The sequence below is a fragment of the Petromyzon marinus genome, chromosome 35 (genome assembly GCF_048934315.1).
Source record: "Petromyzon marinus isolate PM22_M1 ecotype Great Lakes invasive population chromosome 35, UKy_Petmar_22M1.pri1.0, whole genome shotgun sequence".
NCBI lineage: Eukaryota > Metazoa > Chordata > Hyperoartia > Petromyzontiformes > Petromyzontidae > Petromyzon > Petromyzon marinus.
Genome location: NC_133701.1, coordinates 1,006,767 through 1,025,416, shown reverse-complemented (window position 1 = coordinate 1,025,416; position 18,650 = coordinate 1,006,767). Strand labels below are relative to the sequence as shown.

The window sequence follows — 18,650 nt, the reverse complement described above, 5'->3', positions numbered from 1 at the left end:
CCCGGCTCCACACAAAGACCAGTGCTTACGACTCTCCCAGGTCATCCTCTCAACAGCCTTTTACCTCCTCAATAAAGGAAACAGTTGCCCAGTCTCCCTGGTTGCTCGTGCGAAGAATGAATGGAATCTGCATTAATGAAGCGGGAACTGCCACTGGGTATTTCCATTCCTGGGGCCTGTCGTGCGATTACAGCCGTACCGCCCCAGAGTGCCGCAATGCTTTGCCGGGGTTTATTGGCTGAGTGGGTGGACTTCACTTTGTCCCGGTGACTCACGGCACCCACGGAGCCTCCAGGCTGCCTGACTCCCATGCGAGGCCACTCCGTGTTTGTTCACCTCCCCCGTACATACATCTCCTCCCTGCTGATGAGGCTCAGAAGGCCAAAATTGGTCCAGAGTTTGCTTATTTAAACAAATTTTGCAGGGTAATATTGCTGTTTAGAGGCAGTAGGGTGTTGAAATATTTTTTTATAGAGATATGGAGACAAAACAGAGTTCTATTTATATGTGCTGTTCCCATAATGCTCCACATTAACACAATGACTTTGTGGTTATGGGTTCAGGCTGACCGCAGACACACAAACATAACGAGGCAGACGCTGTGCTTCCTCCACATATCTGACCCGAACGTGTGGACAAAACCAAAGTGTTTTGTACACGCTCCTTCAGCCACACGGACACACGCAACCATCTCTCTGGCAGAGCAGAGTGATTATTCGTAAGTGATGATTGGCCGGCGTGTGCCAGCGTGCAAGCTGACCCACGTTCACATCGTGACATTGACGAGGTTGCACGGCCCAATTTATTTTGAACTTTTGTTGTTTGTTGCCTGCGCAGGCAGAGGGAGAGATTGATGGTGACAGGTGTCCCCGCGTGCTAGGCGTATTTTTTACATTCCCGCCCATTCTTTGTGTGACGAAGCACGGGAAAGAATACCGTGCTCTCAACGTAGGCAAGTAACAATTCACTAATTCAAATCCTTCCTCGCGCACACGGTACATGTATCGAAGTGTGTGTGAGAATCAATTATATTCATATGAGTTGTATGCAATTAGTTCGTGGAACACCTGCATCCTTGCTAGGCTTTACATTCACCACAATGCCAGAATAATATTTGGTTCTAGACTCGAACCGCAACCCTTAAATTACGCCAAGCATCAATCCGCGAAGAGTCGGCGGTCACAGAGGCCCATGCACGCAGAAGTGCAGTGCTGTCATCCCAGCCTGACAAGTGGAGGTCTTGACAAGTCTGAGCCCTTTGATAAAGATCGACCCGTGTGACCAGTCGCTGTGGATGTTGATTTTTTCATTATGTGTGCAGGCAGGCGCTCTCGCCGCCGCCAGCGTGCGCAGTGGAGGAAATAGTTGGAGGGATTGTCATTGTGGCTGTAGCGCTGGCTCCTGTGTGCTGATCACTCGGCCGTACGCCACATTGTGCTGCCAGTCGATTTCAGTCTTGTGGAGTTTGTGGTGGCTTAAGTCCAATGCTGGCTTGGCGGGCAAATACCCCAGTGGTCCGATGGCCTGGTTCAACCCCCGGTGCGGCATCCAATATTATACCCAGGCCTGTGGCAACTGATGACTGATTTAAGGAGCACAGATGGAGACATTTTCACATCTTTTACATTTTATTCTTGGTATGGTTGATGCAGAGCAACAGCTGTTAACTTTATATTGAGGTGGTTCAGCCGGATAATCACGTCAACAGTAGCAGGGTGTATCGCTGTGGTGTGATGCCTGCTTCGTGTTTGTGAATTGGGAATGTAACTGCATAATCAATAAATAGAAATAAGCTGTCTTAGGGCCTTGATGACATTCGTCCACAGATAATGCACATTGTCGCTGGTTTTGTACATTGTTGATTTAAAGATTATAGCTGCCTAAAACACTTGAGATGTCGTTAATCTCAGTGCATACGATCAATGATACCGAGAGCGCTATTTGTGCAAGTCAAGTGGCATTCATGCCCCTGCTTGAATGCATCAAATTTTTGGCTTTTTCAATGCAAAATCAGGGTTGAATATGTAAAATCACGAACAACCACTTTCCAACAGACATAATTTATGACCAAAACACATCGGCAGAGAGCTATTTTAAACGTACATTTGCACGGTAACTCTTTGCTCTCTCTACTGGGAAAATGTAGTTGTTGCAGATTATTTTTACGTCTAAACCAAATGGATTCTTGTTGCCCGCAAATTATGACCCACTTTTGTGGGGAATAGCTTCACGGTCAAGTTTAGAGCGCGAACGTGGCAGACCCAAGTTCAGAGGTCGTCACTCCGTCATCGCCGTCTTTGTCATCTCCACTCTCGCCTCGCACATTGGCCCTGTCTGAAGCCATGTAAACATCAAGTCCACAGGCACAAACATCCCCTTGCTCTCATTAAATGCATTTTGTTTTTCATTTGCAGGCACTTTAGAAACTTGCTCGTGATTGCCCGCGTAAGGTGGTCTAATGGGGCATTACTCGTAAGGCTAAGTGATCTACAATGTTTGCCGTATTTAATCATTGCCAGATGTGGCACCTTCGAAATGGCCTGCTAAAATCGACAGGGGGCCTGGACTTTTTAAATCACCAAACGCTCGGTGACCTCTGGGCATTTCGGCCATCCATTGCACGTGACATGGCCTTGAGCTCACGTAGCGCAGCACGCTGCATTAAGAAACCCAGATGAGCTGTGATGAGCAACCTCTGACTTTGTTGGCAAGTACAGGAGGGCTGGGTTGCACCGCGCCCTACACAGTGTGTTTTAAAGCGAGCGTTTGAGTTCTTTACAATCAGTGTCCAAATTGGACACATCATAAATGACTATATTCTGACTTCTTTATTTATTACACTTGTTATATATTCCCCCCCACTGACATTTTGCAGCAGAATAAAAGCTTCAGTGTGTTTTTGTGGTTTGGGAAATATTTGAGCGATCTCTCTCTCTTTTTCTTCTCCTGCCATTTTGGCAGATGTTCAGTTGGGCTTTATCTCCCCACCAAAGTTTATTAAATTTAGAAATGGCTGCCTCCCGGCGCCCCCCCCCCGCTCGCAAGTGTTGTTCTGCGTCGCTATGGCACCGCCGTTCGATTCGAGGCTGCTTTCATGTGCTGGAGCACATTGCACGGTCTTGTTTTGGCCTCTGGCAAGTTTCTAATTAAATTCTCTGCAGCGCGGTCTGTGACCTTAGCTGCATAATGTTAATCTTTTGGAAGCTGTCAGCAGAAACAAGAATGCATTTGAAAAGTCTCATTTTTAATGCGTCTGAATTATCGCAAAGCAAAGTTCAGTTCAAGGTCGAAAGGCCATCGCCACCACGTTATCGCTGTCTCCACCTTCTGCATTGATTCTTACACATGCCATTTGATGCCTGTATTGTGAGCCTATGAATTGATATGGATGCATTGTTTTATTCCACGTGTTTACAGCATTGCAACAGATATCATTTGCCACAGCTTAATCGGATCTTTCACTGCTGACCGCTAACAGCTTACCTTAACTCTTCCAACTTGAGTTGATATCAAATTTACTACAAGGAACGTTTGAGAATTCCACCGTTATTAACAAGCAACTGCTTTTGTTTCGGTTGTGCAAAGAGAGCGCTCATAGCGCATCGCGTGGTGCGCAGTGCGGAGACCGCCGCTCAAACCCTGTCGTGTGTCTCTTGGTCCCCCGCCCTGCAGGCTCCCTGGGCATCGGCGGCGTGGACTACGCACTCAGTTGCATCCTGGACTCCCCGCCCGACGCCTCCAACTGGCAGGGCACGCTAGGCCGCCTGTGCCTCATCGAGCGCATGCTGCTCGAGTTCCCCGCCGAGTTCTTCCCGCACATCCTGCTGGAGCGTGCCGCGCCCAGCGGCCCCGCCGCTGCCACTGCCGGGGGCTCGTCTGGGACGAGCGGCAACGCCGACGGCATCCAGGGGGACAGGTGAGCCCTGGCGCACGGGCGCCCGACGGTGCCACGCAGCTGGTTAGTTTGGCCGAAGTTGGAAGGCTATTTGTGATATCTGGGGCGAGGCACCCAGCGTACATTCTGAGGTTACACGGAAAGCGGTCGGGTCGAGCGATGATCCGGCGCTCACCGAGTCACTCCCTCGCCGGCGGTCAATCGCCCCCCTTGCCACTCTTACCATTAAGATAATTATGATGATGGCAGGGGCTGCAGGCGAAGGAGGCTTCTCTTAGCAACCTCTTGACGCCGGTTCAATTACGGACCGGTGTGACGCTTGCTCCCCTCGTCCCGTGTCCCGCCTGCCCCAGGTACGAGAAGCTGTTCTCCCTGCTGGCGTTCGCGCTGCGCTCGGCGCCGCACTCGCACGCCGTCGTGGGGAAGCTGTCGCGCCGCGTCTTCCTGAGCGCCGCGCGCATGGTGGCTCCCGCGGGCCACGTCTTCCTGCGCATGGCGGCCATGTTGGAGGGCCCCGGCGCGGCCCACCACGCACGCCTGCGCCGCCGGCTGCTGGCAGTCGCCGTCGAGATGGAAGTGCTCGAGGCGCTGGAGGCGCTGGGGGGCCCCGACTTCCCGGGGCCTGGGGGGGTGGCCTCGGCTCCCTCCGCGGCGTCAGGCGGTGGAGACGTCTCGCACCCAAGGATGAGCGGCGAAGAGTTCGGCAGACTCGCCTTGGCACAGCCAAGCACCATCTTGAGGCAAACGTCGCTCCCAGAACAGACGCAGCAGCAGCAGCAAAAGGAGTCTCCCAAGGCCCGCTCGCGCCCACTCGCGCAGTATTTCCCGGTATCGCCGCTCGCAAAGGCACAGCTGGTTTCCCCTTCACACACGGCCAACGCTTTTGTCCCGTCCAGCACCGCGGGGACCTCGACCGCCGCTCAGCCCGCGCCGGGGCCTCCCGCAGTGCCGATCCCAGGGCCGGGCCTGCCTCCCGTCACGAGGCCCTCGTCGCTGGCGCTGCCGTTGGCCGACTTCGCCTCGCCGTCTGCGTCGTCGCCGACCGCGCAGACCCCGGGCTCGGGGGTCGGCGAGCGACCCGGGACCAAGGCCCCGGCGCGAGCGGCGACCCCGCAGGCCGCTCCCGGGCCGCAGGCGTGCCGCGACACGCGGGACCTCGGCTTCGTCCCCGAGGACAGCAAGGAGCGAGAGCCGGAACTGGAACGGGAGCCGCCCCTGTTCACGCAGACGCGCCTGGCCTCCAACAACCAGGTGCACCGGCCCAAAGCGTCGCGGCCCGGGCAGCCCGTGAGCTCGCCGCTTGGCAGCCCGGCCCGCGGGCCCGGGGATGTCGCCGAGGCGGCGCACGTGCGGCCGGGTCAGCCGGAGAGGAAGTCGGCCGACTTCGAGCGCGTGCACGTGAAGCTAGACCTGCCGCAGCGCAAATCCACCGACCTGGACCTGAGGCAGGGCAGGCTGGAGCCGCTGTCGCACAGAGACACGGAGGCCCCCTTCGCCTCCCTCGCCGCCGCGGCCGCCGCGCCCCCCGCCCCCGAGGGGGCCGCGGGGGCCTCGAGCCAGGGCTTCGCCGAGCTGCTGGGGAAGTTGGAGAGACGGCCTCGGGAGTCGGGCGCCGCCATCGGCGGCGTCCCCAAGCCGAGCTCCTCCGACTTCTTGGAGAGGAAGCGTGGCTTGAAGTCGCTGAACAATGGAGCCCCCGCGGAGTCGGGGAAGACGGCGGTGGGAGGACAGAGCCGGCCCCCGTTGCCGGGCCCAGAGGCGGAGGGTGAGCGTGGGGACGAGGCCGCGGGGCGGCGCCGTGGGGAGGGGGCCCCCGACCCCCCGAGGGAGGAGACGGCGCTTGAGTCCCGCGGCAGGGCGGACGACGCGAGGACGGGCGGCGCCGGCGCGGCGCCGGCACCGGGGGATTCCGCTCGGCCCGGCACCGACGCTGGAGGCCGGGAGCCCGCGGTGGGCCCAGTCCGCCCTCCCATGAGCCTGGACCTTAAGCCGTGCGTGCGTCCGGCATGCGGTGAGTGCCGGGCTGTGGGTGAGGCCTCGCGCTGCCAACTCTTCTGGATTGTCCCCTCTTAAGTTCAGTGTCCAGGAAAATTATGTAAGGCTTGCATTAAAAGTCCTGGTTGGTGCCATTTGTACCATAATGGCGTCGCTCAAGACAACGCATTAACATCTAGGGCTTTCCTTTTTCGAAATTGTGAGATATTCTTGTTCCCATAATGTTTCCTGAATTTGAATTTTGACCTCAGAGATGGCAACCCTGGTGAGGGACAGGCGCTTTGAGCACAGATGGCAAATAGTACAGCAGTGGAAAATATCCCCCCGAGTGGAGGCCCAGCAGTGCATCGTGATCAGTGGTGTCAGTGGGGGTTTCAAGGGTGGGGGAGCTCTCGACCCCCAACCTTGAGATCCCGAGTATTTGTCTTCTATTGATATTTACCAGAGAAAATACACTGAATGTTATTCTATGCATGTAGGGCCCTATTTAAAGAGCTTGACATTTTGCGATCATCCCCCCCACCCCCGCCCTCTATATGGAAGAAGTTTCTACTTGCTCTCTGCTGTTTGGTGTTACGTGCATCCCGTCCGGTGACGGTTGTCGGTGACCGCGAGTGGCCGCCGTTTCTCTTTGCCGTGCCGTGCGCAGACGGCGCCGCGGCCGCGGCGGCGCAGGACAAGGGGGCGGCCACGCCCATGGAGGACCGCTACCGGCGCCTCGAGGCCTCGGCCGACCTCAACTCGAGCACCGAGGACCTGCTGGAGACGCCGAGCGCGGCGGGGCCCGCGGGAGGCCGCCCCGGGGATCCTGCCGTCACCTTCGTCTCCGAGGTGGCCGTGAAGACGCCCGAGAGGCCCGGCGGAGGCGGCGGCGGCGGCGGCGGCGGCGGAGGGGGGGGAGGCGGGGGAGGAGGGGGCGGCGGCGGTGGGCTGGACCCGTCGTACCGCGAGGACGTGCAGCGCAACCTGCACTGCAAGGAGAAGATGGAGGCGGAAGAGGAGGAGGCGCTGCTGCTCGCCATGGCCGTGTCGGCCTCGCAGGATGCGCTGCCCACCATCCCGCAGCTCGCCCTGCAGCCGGAAGACGACGTCATCCTGCTGCAGTCCAACGTGTGTGCACGTGTGTGTGTGCACGTGTGTGTGTGCACGTGTGTGTGCGCACGTGTGTGTGTGCACGTGTGTGTGCGCACGTTTTGCTGTGTGTGCACGTGTGTGTGTGCACGTGTGTGTGTGCACGTGTGTGTGCACGTGTGTGTGTGTGTGCACGTGTGTGTGTGCACGTGTGTGTGCGCACGTTTTGCTGTGTGCGCGCGTGTGCCTGTGTGCGGCCTTCATAGGTGCTCACTAACAGCACTTGCCCCTACAGTCTGTTAAGGCTATATGGGGGATCTTTGCCTGTGTGCATGGTGGTGTAGCGGTTAGCGCTACGCTGCGCTACAAACCTGGCGACACGGGTTCGATTCCCGCTCACGGCCAACATCACTGACGATTATCTGAACCGGCCCTGGGCCTCCCCTAGGTCGACTCAGCCTCAAATGAGTACCTGGTGCGATGTGTAAAATCGCCACTAGGGAGACAAAGGCGGCCGGGCGTGGTGTTGGCCACCCACCCCCTCGTGTGCTGTGCCGGCCTTTATAGGTGCTCGCGAACAGCACTTGCCTCTACAGTCTGTTAAGGCTATACGGGGGATCTTTATCTTTGTGCGCGTCTGCGCATGTGCCTGTGTGGGTGCTTTTGTACGTATGCACGTGTGCGACTCGTGAATACGTTGTGAACTTAAGAACGGATATCAATGGATGCGTCGTTGCCTCCAAAGTAGCCACACGCATGCACCTGCACACACCTGAACACACACCTGCACGCACACCTGCACACACACCTGCACGCACACCTGCACACACACCTAAACACACACCTGCACACACACCTACACCAACCTGCACAAACACCTGCACACACCTGCACACACACCTGCACGCACACCTGCACACACACCTACACACACACCTGCACACACACCTGCACACACACCTTTACACCTGCACACACACCTGCACACACACCTGCACACACACCTACACACACACCTGCACACACACCTGCACACACACCTGCACACACACCTGCACACCTGCACACGCGCACAGAGTGCCAGGGCACCATCGCCCTTCGCATCTCGAGTGTCACCGCTGCGCCGGGCTAACTGACCGAAGCCGCCCTCGTTGCAGACGTCTGACGTGGGCCTGGAGCACACGCGTGCGCGCCAGCCGTACCAGGAGGGGGCGGAGTGGCTGAGGGGCCAGCAAATTGGGCTCGGCGCTTTCTCCTCCTGCTTCCAGGCGCAGGACATCGGCACCGGCACGCTCATGGCCGTCAAGCAGGTGGGAGCGCCGAGCGCGTGATCGGAAAGACTTCATCGGCGTCGTCGCCGTCGTTACAATTGCACTTGTCATCGCACGGCACTGAGCTATTAGTCATGCGGCGTTTGGCTGCTAACCACACATCCGCCCTTTGTGACCCACCGCTTGTTGGTAAAAATTCCTTAGGAAAGAGCCACGTTTTGAGCCCCGATTTTAAACCGTACAAAGTTGGCTATGACTGAAGTTCTCACTGAAGATGGTTTTGTGTTTTTGGAGCTCATTCTACGAGCAAAGAGCCTTCCACACTTCACGTGATGGCCTCAAAGTGCACCCAGGCTGGCGTAAGCGCCGTGGCGACGGCTGCTCTCTCCCTCCTCCTCGTCGTGCGTGCGTGCTTGTGTGCGTGCGTACGTGTGCGCGAGTCAACGTGTGCCCGTGGCCCTCGTGTCAATCCCAGGTGACGTACGTGAGGAACACGGCATCGGAGCAGGACGAGGTAGTGCAGACGCTGCGCGAGGAAATCCGCATGATGAGTCGCCTCGACCACCCCAACATCATCCGCATGCTGGGCGCCACCTGCGAGAAGAGCAACTACAACCTCTTCATCGAGTGGATGGCCGGTACGGCCCCAGCGTTCCGGCCTCGTTCTGTGTGCGAACTGTCCAGCCTGCGATATTAATTGTATGAATATTTTCCATTTATTTGTGGCTTTATGTTTAAATCAACATTTGGGCGACGTCTGCTGAGGGAGCTCTGTGGGAGGTCGTTTACAGGAAGGGGGAGGAGTGAAAGTTTGATGTTAACGCGTTTCCTGTGAAGTCCCTGGGACACCTGCCTATCCCAAAATAAAGTTCCATTCTGTTTTAAATATCTTTCACCATTATGGCTCTAGGTCAAAAGTTAAAGGGTGTCCCTGCTCACATGCAACTGTGCTCATCTCCTGAGCCAGTTGTGGAAATTCCACATTCCTATGGCAGGGGATAGTCTCCCCATAAGATGCCACAATTGGCTTCCCACAAACCAGTACTTATTTTATTGACCCCAAAACGATGGTGGATATGAACTCCAAAGCAAAGTGTGCCAATGCCCGCCGAGGCCGTCTGAATAATCGTCAGTATTTGGGGTCGTGTTTTATTTAGAAAATCCAATCTTTTTGGTTAATCTCATTTGTACTTTCTCGAGTTTGGATTTTTTTCTGGATTGTTCATTCGATGGCATTTCATTTATGTTAAAAACCATTCGGCCTGCATTTAATTAGTAGAATTCGCAATTTTACGGGCAAGTTGCGAGCGTAAGAATCAATAATATAGGTTTTCTGGGTTAGATCGTGTAAATATATAAATGTGTCGTTAAACCCACCACCGCCCGACTCGATTTTAACCACCGGATCGTGACGCACCTCCCGCTCGTCGCTCCTCCCGTCCTGGAGTCCGCCGAACGTCGGGAATCCTGCGGCAGCTCCGGGCCGGCCGCGGCCCCGCGCCTCCTGACAACGCTCGTGCCGCGTGCGTCCTTTCCGCAGGAGGCTCCGTCGCAAACCTCCTCAACAAGTACGGGCCCTTCCACGAGCGCGTGGTCATCAGCTACGTGGAGCAGCTCCTGCGCGGCCTCGCCTACCTGCACTCCAACCAGCTGATCCACCGCGACATCAAGGGTCGGTCGCTCACGCCTCACTCGCCGCCCACGCCTCACTCGCCGCCCACACCGCCCACGCCGCCCACACCGCCCACGCCTCACTCGCCGCCCACACCGCCCATGCCGCCCACACCGCTCACGCCTCACTCGCCGCCCACACCGCCCACACCGCCCACACCGCCCACGCCTCACTCGCCGCCCACGCCTCACTCGCCGCCCACGCCTCACTCGCCGCCGGAGGTGGCCGAGCCAACGGGCGGTCGCTGCCAACCGCCGGCGACTCCAGACGAGGCAATGGCGTTCGTTTTTATCGCAAGCTGAGCTTGAACGCGTTAACAGGCAGAACCAAGGCGTTAATGCGTTGGTTCTGTCCGTTTGTATGTCCCTAACCGGGGGCGCGGCGATTGTGGAGCCGGTGGGCATGGTGACTCTCGTCAACACGATCCAACGTGAACCAGCCTGTGACAGAGAGTGGTGTTGCTATCTGAAACTTGACCGATTAAAAGTCGGCCACATTGATCAAGAGGTTTGCCAAAGTTTTGAAACTCAAACCAAAGCAAAAAAATAACTTATTGCACATGTGTAAATGTCCAAATGGCCCTGAGAGCTACCCGCGGGCTCCCACACTGCCGATGGAACACCTCCGAAGACAAACAAATGTGGGAAATCGTTACACAATCCACGCTTAAACCTAATGTTCCTCACTTGTTTCACCACATTTTTCTTATTTCTAGTTCTAATGGCTCAAGGCTATAGTTTTAATTTCAGGTGACAATCAGTGTCTCGACCCCCCAGCGTAGACTCCAGGCCTGTTCCAGCGATTCCAGAAGTGCTCCTCTCATCATCTGAGGGTAGTTGTAGACAGGAAGATGTCTGTTTAATCCCATAACATGACAGAGCAGATGCCACAATTTGAATTCCAAATACTTTGGCATTGACAGGGAAAAGCGTTTCTGTGTTCTCCAGATTATAAGACCCTTACAAAAACTTTGAGTTCTATTCACTTAATGATCAGTTTCGATGATGTCATTTACTGTTGATTCCAATTTCTGTCTCCCCATGGTAATTCCAGAGGAATTCCACTGATCTGGTTATTAATGCAAGGAATTTCAATTTCCCCCCAAAAAAGTTTATCATCTCCTATGTGGCGGTGCCAGAAGGAGGTCGCGTTTTGCCCTCTGACCCCTGGCAGCTCACACAACGGAGGCCTGTGCGGGCCCAGCGATGCGTGACTGCCTCAGGTGTAGCGCGTTACCGATTAACCTGAGGAACAACCGCACGCCTCTCCATAACGGGTTCGCGTTGGCGCTCCGGCCAAATTACTGGCAGCTTCTAAACGTTTAAAAAAATTGCACTCGTTGCTCAGATGTGTTCCCACAAACCCCGGCGCTCCCCGCGAGCGCGGCACTCACAGTGAGTGTGACGATCACTGGGAGCGCCACACTCCCAGTGAGTGTGGCGCTCACAGTGAGCGTGGCGCTCCCAGTGATCGTCACACTCACAGTGAGTGTGACGATCACTGGGAGCGCCACGCTCACAGTGAGCGTGGCGCTCCCAGTGATCGTCACACTCACTGTGAGTGTGGCGCTCCCAGTGAGCGTGGCGCTCACAGCGAGCGTGACGCTCCCAGTGAGCGTGGCGCTCACAGTGAGCGTGGCGCTCCCAGTGAGCGTGGCGCTCACAGTGAGCGTGGCGCTCCCAGTGAGCGTGGCGCTCACAGTGAGCGTGGCGCTCCCAGTGAGCGTGGCGCTCACAGTGAGCGTGGCGCTCACAGTGAGCGTGGCGCTCCCAGTGAGCGTGGCGCTCACAGTGAGCGTGGCGCTCACAGTGAGCGTGGCGCTCACAGTGAGCGTGGCGCTCCCAGTGAGCGTGGCGCTCACAGTGAGCGTGGCGCTCACAGTGAGCGTGGCGCTCCCAGTGAGCGTGGCGCTCACAGTGAGCGTGACGCTCACAGCGAGTGTGGCGCTCACTGTGAGTGTGGCGCTCACAGCGAGTGTGGCGCTCACTGTGAGCGTGGCGCTCACAGTGAACGTGGCGCTCCCAGTGAGTGCTCCCAGTGAGTGCTCCCAGTGAGCGCCACACTCGCGAGCGGAATGTGCGGAGGCATCGCATTCCTCGTCCCAGGATGCGCACCGCCACGCAATTTACATTCACGTCCTTGACGACCCACGCTGTTGTGGTGGCGCAGGGGACCCTCGCCGCTGCGCCCGCTCACGTGCGACGAGGGCTGTGACGATTAGCGCCCCGCGCCTCCGATGAGCACGGTTACGTACGGCGCGAAAGAAGTTCGACACGCACGCAAACTTGTATTAACGAGGGCTGTGACGAGTAAAAGGCAAAGGCGGATCACTGAAACTTCTGGCTTGCGCCACTGCTGGGGAAGGGCCTCCACGAGAGTGAGCCCCTGAGAGAGCCTCTCCAGAGGGTGTTTCTGGCCTCCTCTTCCGCTCTGGCCAGACGTCTTGGCAGAGGTTGGAGAACCCACACTTTACTCCACCGCACACAGCTGATTAACTGTGGTGAACTCATTGATGCCGCTGGGTGGACACAGTCAGCCGTGGGGGGATTTAAGGAACTTTGCCGTGCCAGGAGGTGGGACCGGTGACCTCTCGATGGCACGTCCGGTGTGCTAACCGCTACACCGCAGTGGCAGCGTTATAGAGAAGAGTAGCGCGATTTTGCCAAAATACCAGATCAAAAAATAATAAAAAGGAAGCCATGGAAACATGTTTAAGGGCAGTTTTAATGGGAATGTCGTCGTGTGCGGTGAGACTGTGGCCCAAGGATGTTGCAGATCCAGTGGCGATGTTTCGGGAAAAAGAGCGCTCCTGCTGTTGGAAAAGGAGATGGAAAACCTCGGCATTTCATTTCACAAACGCAGTCAGCCGCTGCCTGCGTTTGTTAAATGAAATGCCGAGGTTTGTTGTTGTTCTAGTTTATATATACAGTATATTGTTTCTGGGGGCGACAGTACGGAATGTAATTTATACAGCATACCATTTCTGGGTGTATTTGTCGATAATTAAGCAGAGTGCTCTGCACTTCCCCCACTGAAACGATTTTATCGTGGAAATCGGGGCCTTGATTTCTCTATCATTTCTTCACATCACCATGAAAAGTGCAGACCTTGGTCCATCCACTGCTGGATGAAGGTCCTCCCACACAGTATCGAAGCTGGCCAGGCCAGCTTTGTTATGACGAGGGAGGAGGGGGTGGCCGGGAGTCCAATCTGAGGTCACTGGCTTCACAGAGCGTGACGCCAACTCCTGCGCCACCGCTCCCCCCACCCCGCTATCGCTGTTTACTCCGTGATAATCGTACGCCTCGAGTGGGGCTGTTTGCGGTCACAGGGTATTATTAAAGAGGGAAGGTTGTTGATGGCCACTGTCCTTGATCTGAGTTAAAATCAGAGACAGGAAGAGTGCAGCTGCAGACAGATATGCAGTCATTCCCAACTGAGAAGAATGGGTGGGAGAGAGCGATAATGCACAGGATACCACACGCGACACATTGGGGCGCCTGATACCATTGTGAGTGTGTGGCCTTTTGGATATCTGTGGCAGACAATTGAAGAAAATGTTAAAGCAGCCATTTAACAATGGCTTGTTTCTAAATGTGTATTGGACGTATTCATTCCGTCGAGTTGAGTATTGACCGAGGTTTGGGCGTTCAGCCAATTACAATCCGGTGTTCTCGATCGCACGGGCAGACAAATTAAACCGACACGGGCAGACAAATTAAACCGGCACGGGCAGACAAATTAAACCGGCACGGGCAGACAAATTAAACCGGCACGGGCAGACAAATTAAACCGGCACGGGCAGACAAATTAAACCGGCACGGGCAGACAAATTAAACCGGCACGGGCAGACAAATTAAACCGGCACGGGCAGACAAATTAAACCGGCACGGGCAGACAAATTAAACCGGCCTGGGCAGACAAATTAAACCGGCACGGGCAGACAAATTAAACCGGCACGGGCAGACAAATTAAACCGGCACGGGCAGACAAATTAAACCGGCACGGGCAGACAAATTAAACCGGCACGGGCAGACAAATTAAACCGGCACGGGCAGACAAATTAAACCGGCACGGGCAGACAAATTAAACCGGCACGGGCAGACAAATTAAACCGGCACGGGCAGACAAATTAAACCGGCAGGTGTTGACGGTGCCCGCCGCCGGTTCACGCTTGCGGCGCGTCCACCTTACATCGTGCACCGCGTCGCGGTCACCCCCCTCGCGGAATCAAAGCCCCTTGTTGTTAGAGAGGGCAAGCCTTTGTGTGTTTATATTTTGACTTGTTATTGGAGGGCTTGTTTATTTTTGCGTGACTTTAAAACGTCACCCAGGGACAGAGAGCGCCCGAGAATAGTCTCCCCGGTCGGCCCCTCGTGACACGTCCTGTCATCGGCAGCCCCGAGACGTCTTCACCGCCCCCGCCAGGGCTCGTCTCTCTCTGTAGCTCTCCTGGAAAATAAAACATGCTGCCTGGTTTCTGCCACCGCTCGGGTGGTCGTTTCAGTGATGAAGTTCAAAGGCGGCCGCCGTCGTGTTTGGCTGCGCTGCCACCCGAAACGGACCGTGTGCTCATCGCGTTATGTAGTTACCGATCCAATCGGCTGCACGCAGAAGAGTGGAATGTGTTGAAGACACATGGTGATGGCTGTGACCGTACAGGCCATGGTGATTGCGATGTTAACGATGTAACAGATGTTGACGGGAGAGAAGATGATGATTTAGCAGTAAGGAGTAATAATAGTTTTGCTGAAACGTTGATGGTAGTCGAGTCCAATAACCTTTACCATTTTATAAAACCAATCATATCAACGGCCTTAATCACGTATTGGCAGAAAGGTAATTTTCACCAGTATTTGGTGGCAGAAACCAGGAAGCATGTTTGTTATTCCACCCAGGATTAAGTGAATATGTTAATCAGCATAAAGCAAAATATGCCTGAATGACTGAGCACATGAAGGATCGTTTCTGTTCATATTTTTGTGATTTACTTTGGTGCACTTTGATATTTTGGGTTTGAAGCTCTGCTTGACGGTGCTGGGGATGTTCGTCGTGATGAATGGAAATTGTGACAGGGGCAGACGTGGCACAAAGCGTCGATTGACCACTCTTGGAAGTGAGATACGGAATTGGTGCATGTGACAAGTGTGGCCTCTAGAGGGGCTGCATTCACCACAACTTGAAACAAGTATCCATTCTCGAGTCACCACCACTGAGAATTGTCACAATTTAAATCACCACGGGACAAATGTTGCCCACGAGACAATGCGGGCCAAGGGTGTGAATTGTGAACATGGTGACGCCGCGGGTCGCCGTTGTGATGGTTTTGGCACCGCAGCTCCTGCGTTGGCACCAAGTCTGAAGGAATCCGCGCCACCCAAGCGTCACCAACAAGAGAAACGAAGTCGTCTAGCGCCACCTAGCCGTGCCGACGCCACTTTGTTGACGGGATCTCGCTGGCGGCCCCAGATCGAGTGTGTTCTCTGTGTGCAGGAGCTTATCCTCTGTGTGTTCGCTGTGTGCAGGTTCTAACCCGTGTGTGTGTGTGTTCTCTGCGTGCGTTCACTCTGTGCAGGAGCCAACTTGCTCGTGGACAGCATGGGCCAGAGGCTGCGAATCGCCGACTTTGGGGCGGCCGCTCGCCTCGCATCCAAGGGCACGGGCGCCGGCGAATTCCAGGGGCAGCTGCTGGGCACCATCGCCTTCATGGCCCCCGAGGTGAGCAGGGGGCACAGCACCTCCCGCGTCGCGCTCCAGCCGTGAAACTGGCGCGACGGTCGGGAATTCCGCGGCGTGAAGGCGGCCGCTCGCCCGGTCCCTCGTGAGGCGACGGCAACCCAGCCCTGGCAGAGCCACGCGCGACGAGAAAGTGGAACGGAAACGGCGAGGCACGCGAGGGAAGTCGGCAGTGCCGCTCGGATTCCGCCGTGCACACGGGGAGACAGCCGACATCTTTATCTGGTCCTCCCAAGTGATTTCTGAGCCGGGAAAAAATCATCGTCTGATGTGGTTTGCGAGGACAGTTGCTTAGATGTGGTCCTGGTCCCATCTCCCATTTGTATCGTGTCAGTCTTAAAAAATATAAACAAGAGGGGAGTGGTCGTGTCGCGGTTCGCGCTACGAACCCGGCGACCCGAGTTTGATTCCCGCTCACAGTCAACACCAGTGACGATTATCTGAACCGGTCATGGGCTTCCCCTAGGTCGACTCAGCCTTAAATTAATACCTGGTGCAATGTGTGAACGTCACCACTGGGGAGGCAAAGGCGGCCAGGCGTGGTGCTGACCACTCACTCCCTCGGGTGCCGCGCCGCTCTTCATAGGTGCTAGTGACCAGCATTTGCCCCAACTGTCTGTTAAGGCTACACGGGGGGTATATATCTAAAGGACAAGTTTTGTTTTCGTGATTAAATTGTTTTTTGGCGTAGCCGGCAGTCGTGGAGTAACGATGAACCGATGCGTTGATGTATATCCATTCTTACGCCCACGATACACGCATCAAATAGTGCACGTACGAATCGATTAGCTTATACTTGTAGAAGCCGCATGTAATCAGTTCACGTGACACCTGCAGACTCTGAAAGTGCTCAGCGGTAGAGCGAGCGGCCCACAATCGGAAGGTTGCAAGTTTTAATCCTGGCTAGGGGTTGACTCAACCTATCATCGCTCTGGGGACAATAAAATTCGTATCACTTTGTGGAGAAATCAATAATGGTTCTCCCATGGAAGGCCTCTCCCCTGCCATAGGAATATGTAACTTCCACCACTGGCTCAAGGCTATAAACAGGTAGAGAACACCACCTCAGTGATCATTGAACAGTGAATCGCTTTGACCTTTAACCCCCCCTCACCCACCCCTGTGGTGCAACCATTCATCAAGATGAGTTGGTATTTGTCCATTAGGCAGCGAGAGCTTTGCGTGGTGCTTGTGTGGGTGGGCGTGTTTGCTCTGGGAGCAGCAGAATAACATTTAGTTCTGCCACAGTTATGCTGGACTTCAGTGGGTGTGGTACACTTGATATGTGGTCTGTACTCGGCTTGTTTAACTCTGACTCTGGGCCTGAATCGGCAGGGGTAGGTGGTGATATTTGTCGAGATATGTGTTCGTGTGTGTGCCCATTAACACTTCAGCTATGGAGTGCCCCATGCAGTGGTGCGCACCGTGACACATTAGAGACTGTGATACCTGCATTCGCCAACTGAGCGTGGATACAAACGAGTCATCGTGATAATGATCGTTACAGTGCTGTATATTCACACAATTTAAACGACAGCCATTATTCTTTCGTACCCTGCGTCGCACAGATAAAGCAACTTATTTTTTGGAGCTGCGACGAATGTTCTGGCCGACGTCTGGGTTCCTTAGCCACTTGATGGCACTGGCGATGATCTCATCAGTTCCTCCGGTTCCGCCGCCGCCACTGCCGTTGGGTGGTCGCGACGGGCGAGCAGCGGTCGGCCGTGCGCTCCTTGGCCCACCGGGCAGGGTGGGACCGTCTCCTTAGCTTCCGCTCGGCCGGGCGATGTCCGAACGCGGCGATTCACTGCGGTGCGGTGTTTGTCGGCCACCAAACCCCCGAGAGCAACGGGCACAAATCTATTGGGCTTGCCACCACTCAGTTAGCCATGACCGTGCATTGCTCGCGTTTGCAATCGTGCGCCGATGGAGAGACTGCGCACGTGTCGGGCTCCCGCCCCGTGCCAGACGAGACACCGTCCACGAGGTTGGCTTTGTAGGGGCGCTACGGTGGCGAGATGTGAACTACCTCGCCTGGTATGCAGGAGGTCGTGGGTTCGATTCTCTCCCTGATACCTGCTGTATATTTCGAGTTTGCTTCTTCTCCCCGGTTTTTTCCCCCACATTTAGAAACGTGCATTTAGAGTATTTGGCTGCTATAAATTTCCACGTGATAGGTCTCTTTGTTGAGCTATCATTTGTGGCCAGGTCGCTTCTGAAAAAGAGCTATATAGCTCAGTGGACCTTACCTGGTAAAATAAAAAAAATAGTTCAGTAGTAGTTTAGAATCGGCAAAGTGTGGCCCGACATTTTCATCGAGTGCGCCGTGCTTTTCTCGGCCCGTTGTGCAGGTGCTCCGAGGCCTGCAGTACGGACGGAGCTGCGACATCTGGAGCGTCGGGTGCGTCATAATCGAGATGTCGTGCGCCAAGCCGCCGTGGAATGCAGAAAAACACTCCAACCACCTCGCCCTCATCTTTAAGGTGAGGGGTGGAGGCGCACCTCTGCAAACGGAGTACGCCCAGTCCTTCCACAGAAGCGAGGTCGCGGCCTCTATGGGCCGTGTAAACACTTGCACTGTTTGCGTTCTCCTTCCTTTAGAAGCCCAGATTAACCGAGGGGAGGGGAGGGGTGCCCGGGGACTATATTTTGGCGGTTTAGTGATGAGCGACACACGCAACGAACCCGGCAGCCCGAGTTTAATTTCCGGCCACAGCCACGGCTACCATTTTCGCTGATTATTATTCAAACCGATCTTGGGCCTTCCCTTGGTCGATTTAGCCTTTAAAGAGTAGCTGGCAAAGTATGGGAACATCAGCACTGCGGAGACAAAGGCACCCGGGCGTGGTTCAGGTCACACCACCACCACCACCACCACCACTCACATTGAGTGCCGTCCCGCCTTAATAGGTGCTCACGAAAAACACTTGCCCAACCAGCCTTTGTAGGCTACATGGCTTTTTATCTTGAGTGTGTGTGTGGTGACGTGAACAATACACTGTGGTTACTA

At 55.4% G+C, this 18,650-nt stretch overlaps 1 protein-coding gene across 1 annotated transcript in view; it reads left to right on the top strand.

The window, feature by feature from the left end:
* LOC116948801 (mitogen-activated protein kinase kinase kinase 1-like) overlaps positions 1-18,650 on the top strand; it is a 102,597-nt gene that overhangs the window by 75,523 nt on the left and 8,424 nt on the right. The window contains exons 13-20 of the mRNA XM_076071785.1: positions 3,673-3,916; positions 4,249-5,906; positions 6,540-7,000; positions 8,119-8,271; positions 8,708-8,870; positions 9,773-9,904; positions 15,480-15,622; positions 17,992-18,123. Coding sequence (XP_075927900.1) covers positions 3,673-3,916; positions 4,249-5,906; positions 6,540-7,000; positions 8,119-8,271; positions 8,708-8,870; positions 9,773-9,904; positions 15,480-15,622; positions 17,992-18,123 — 3,086 coding nt within the window. The remainder of the gene's footprint in view (positions 1-3,672; positions 3,917-4,248; positions 5,907-6,539; positions 7,001-8,118; positions 8,272-8,707; positions 8,871-9,772; positions 9,905-15,479; positions 15,623-17,991; positions 18,124-18,650) is intronic.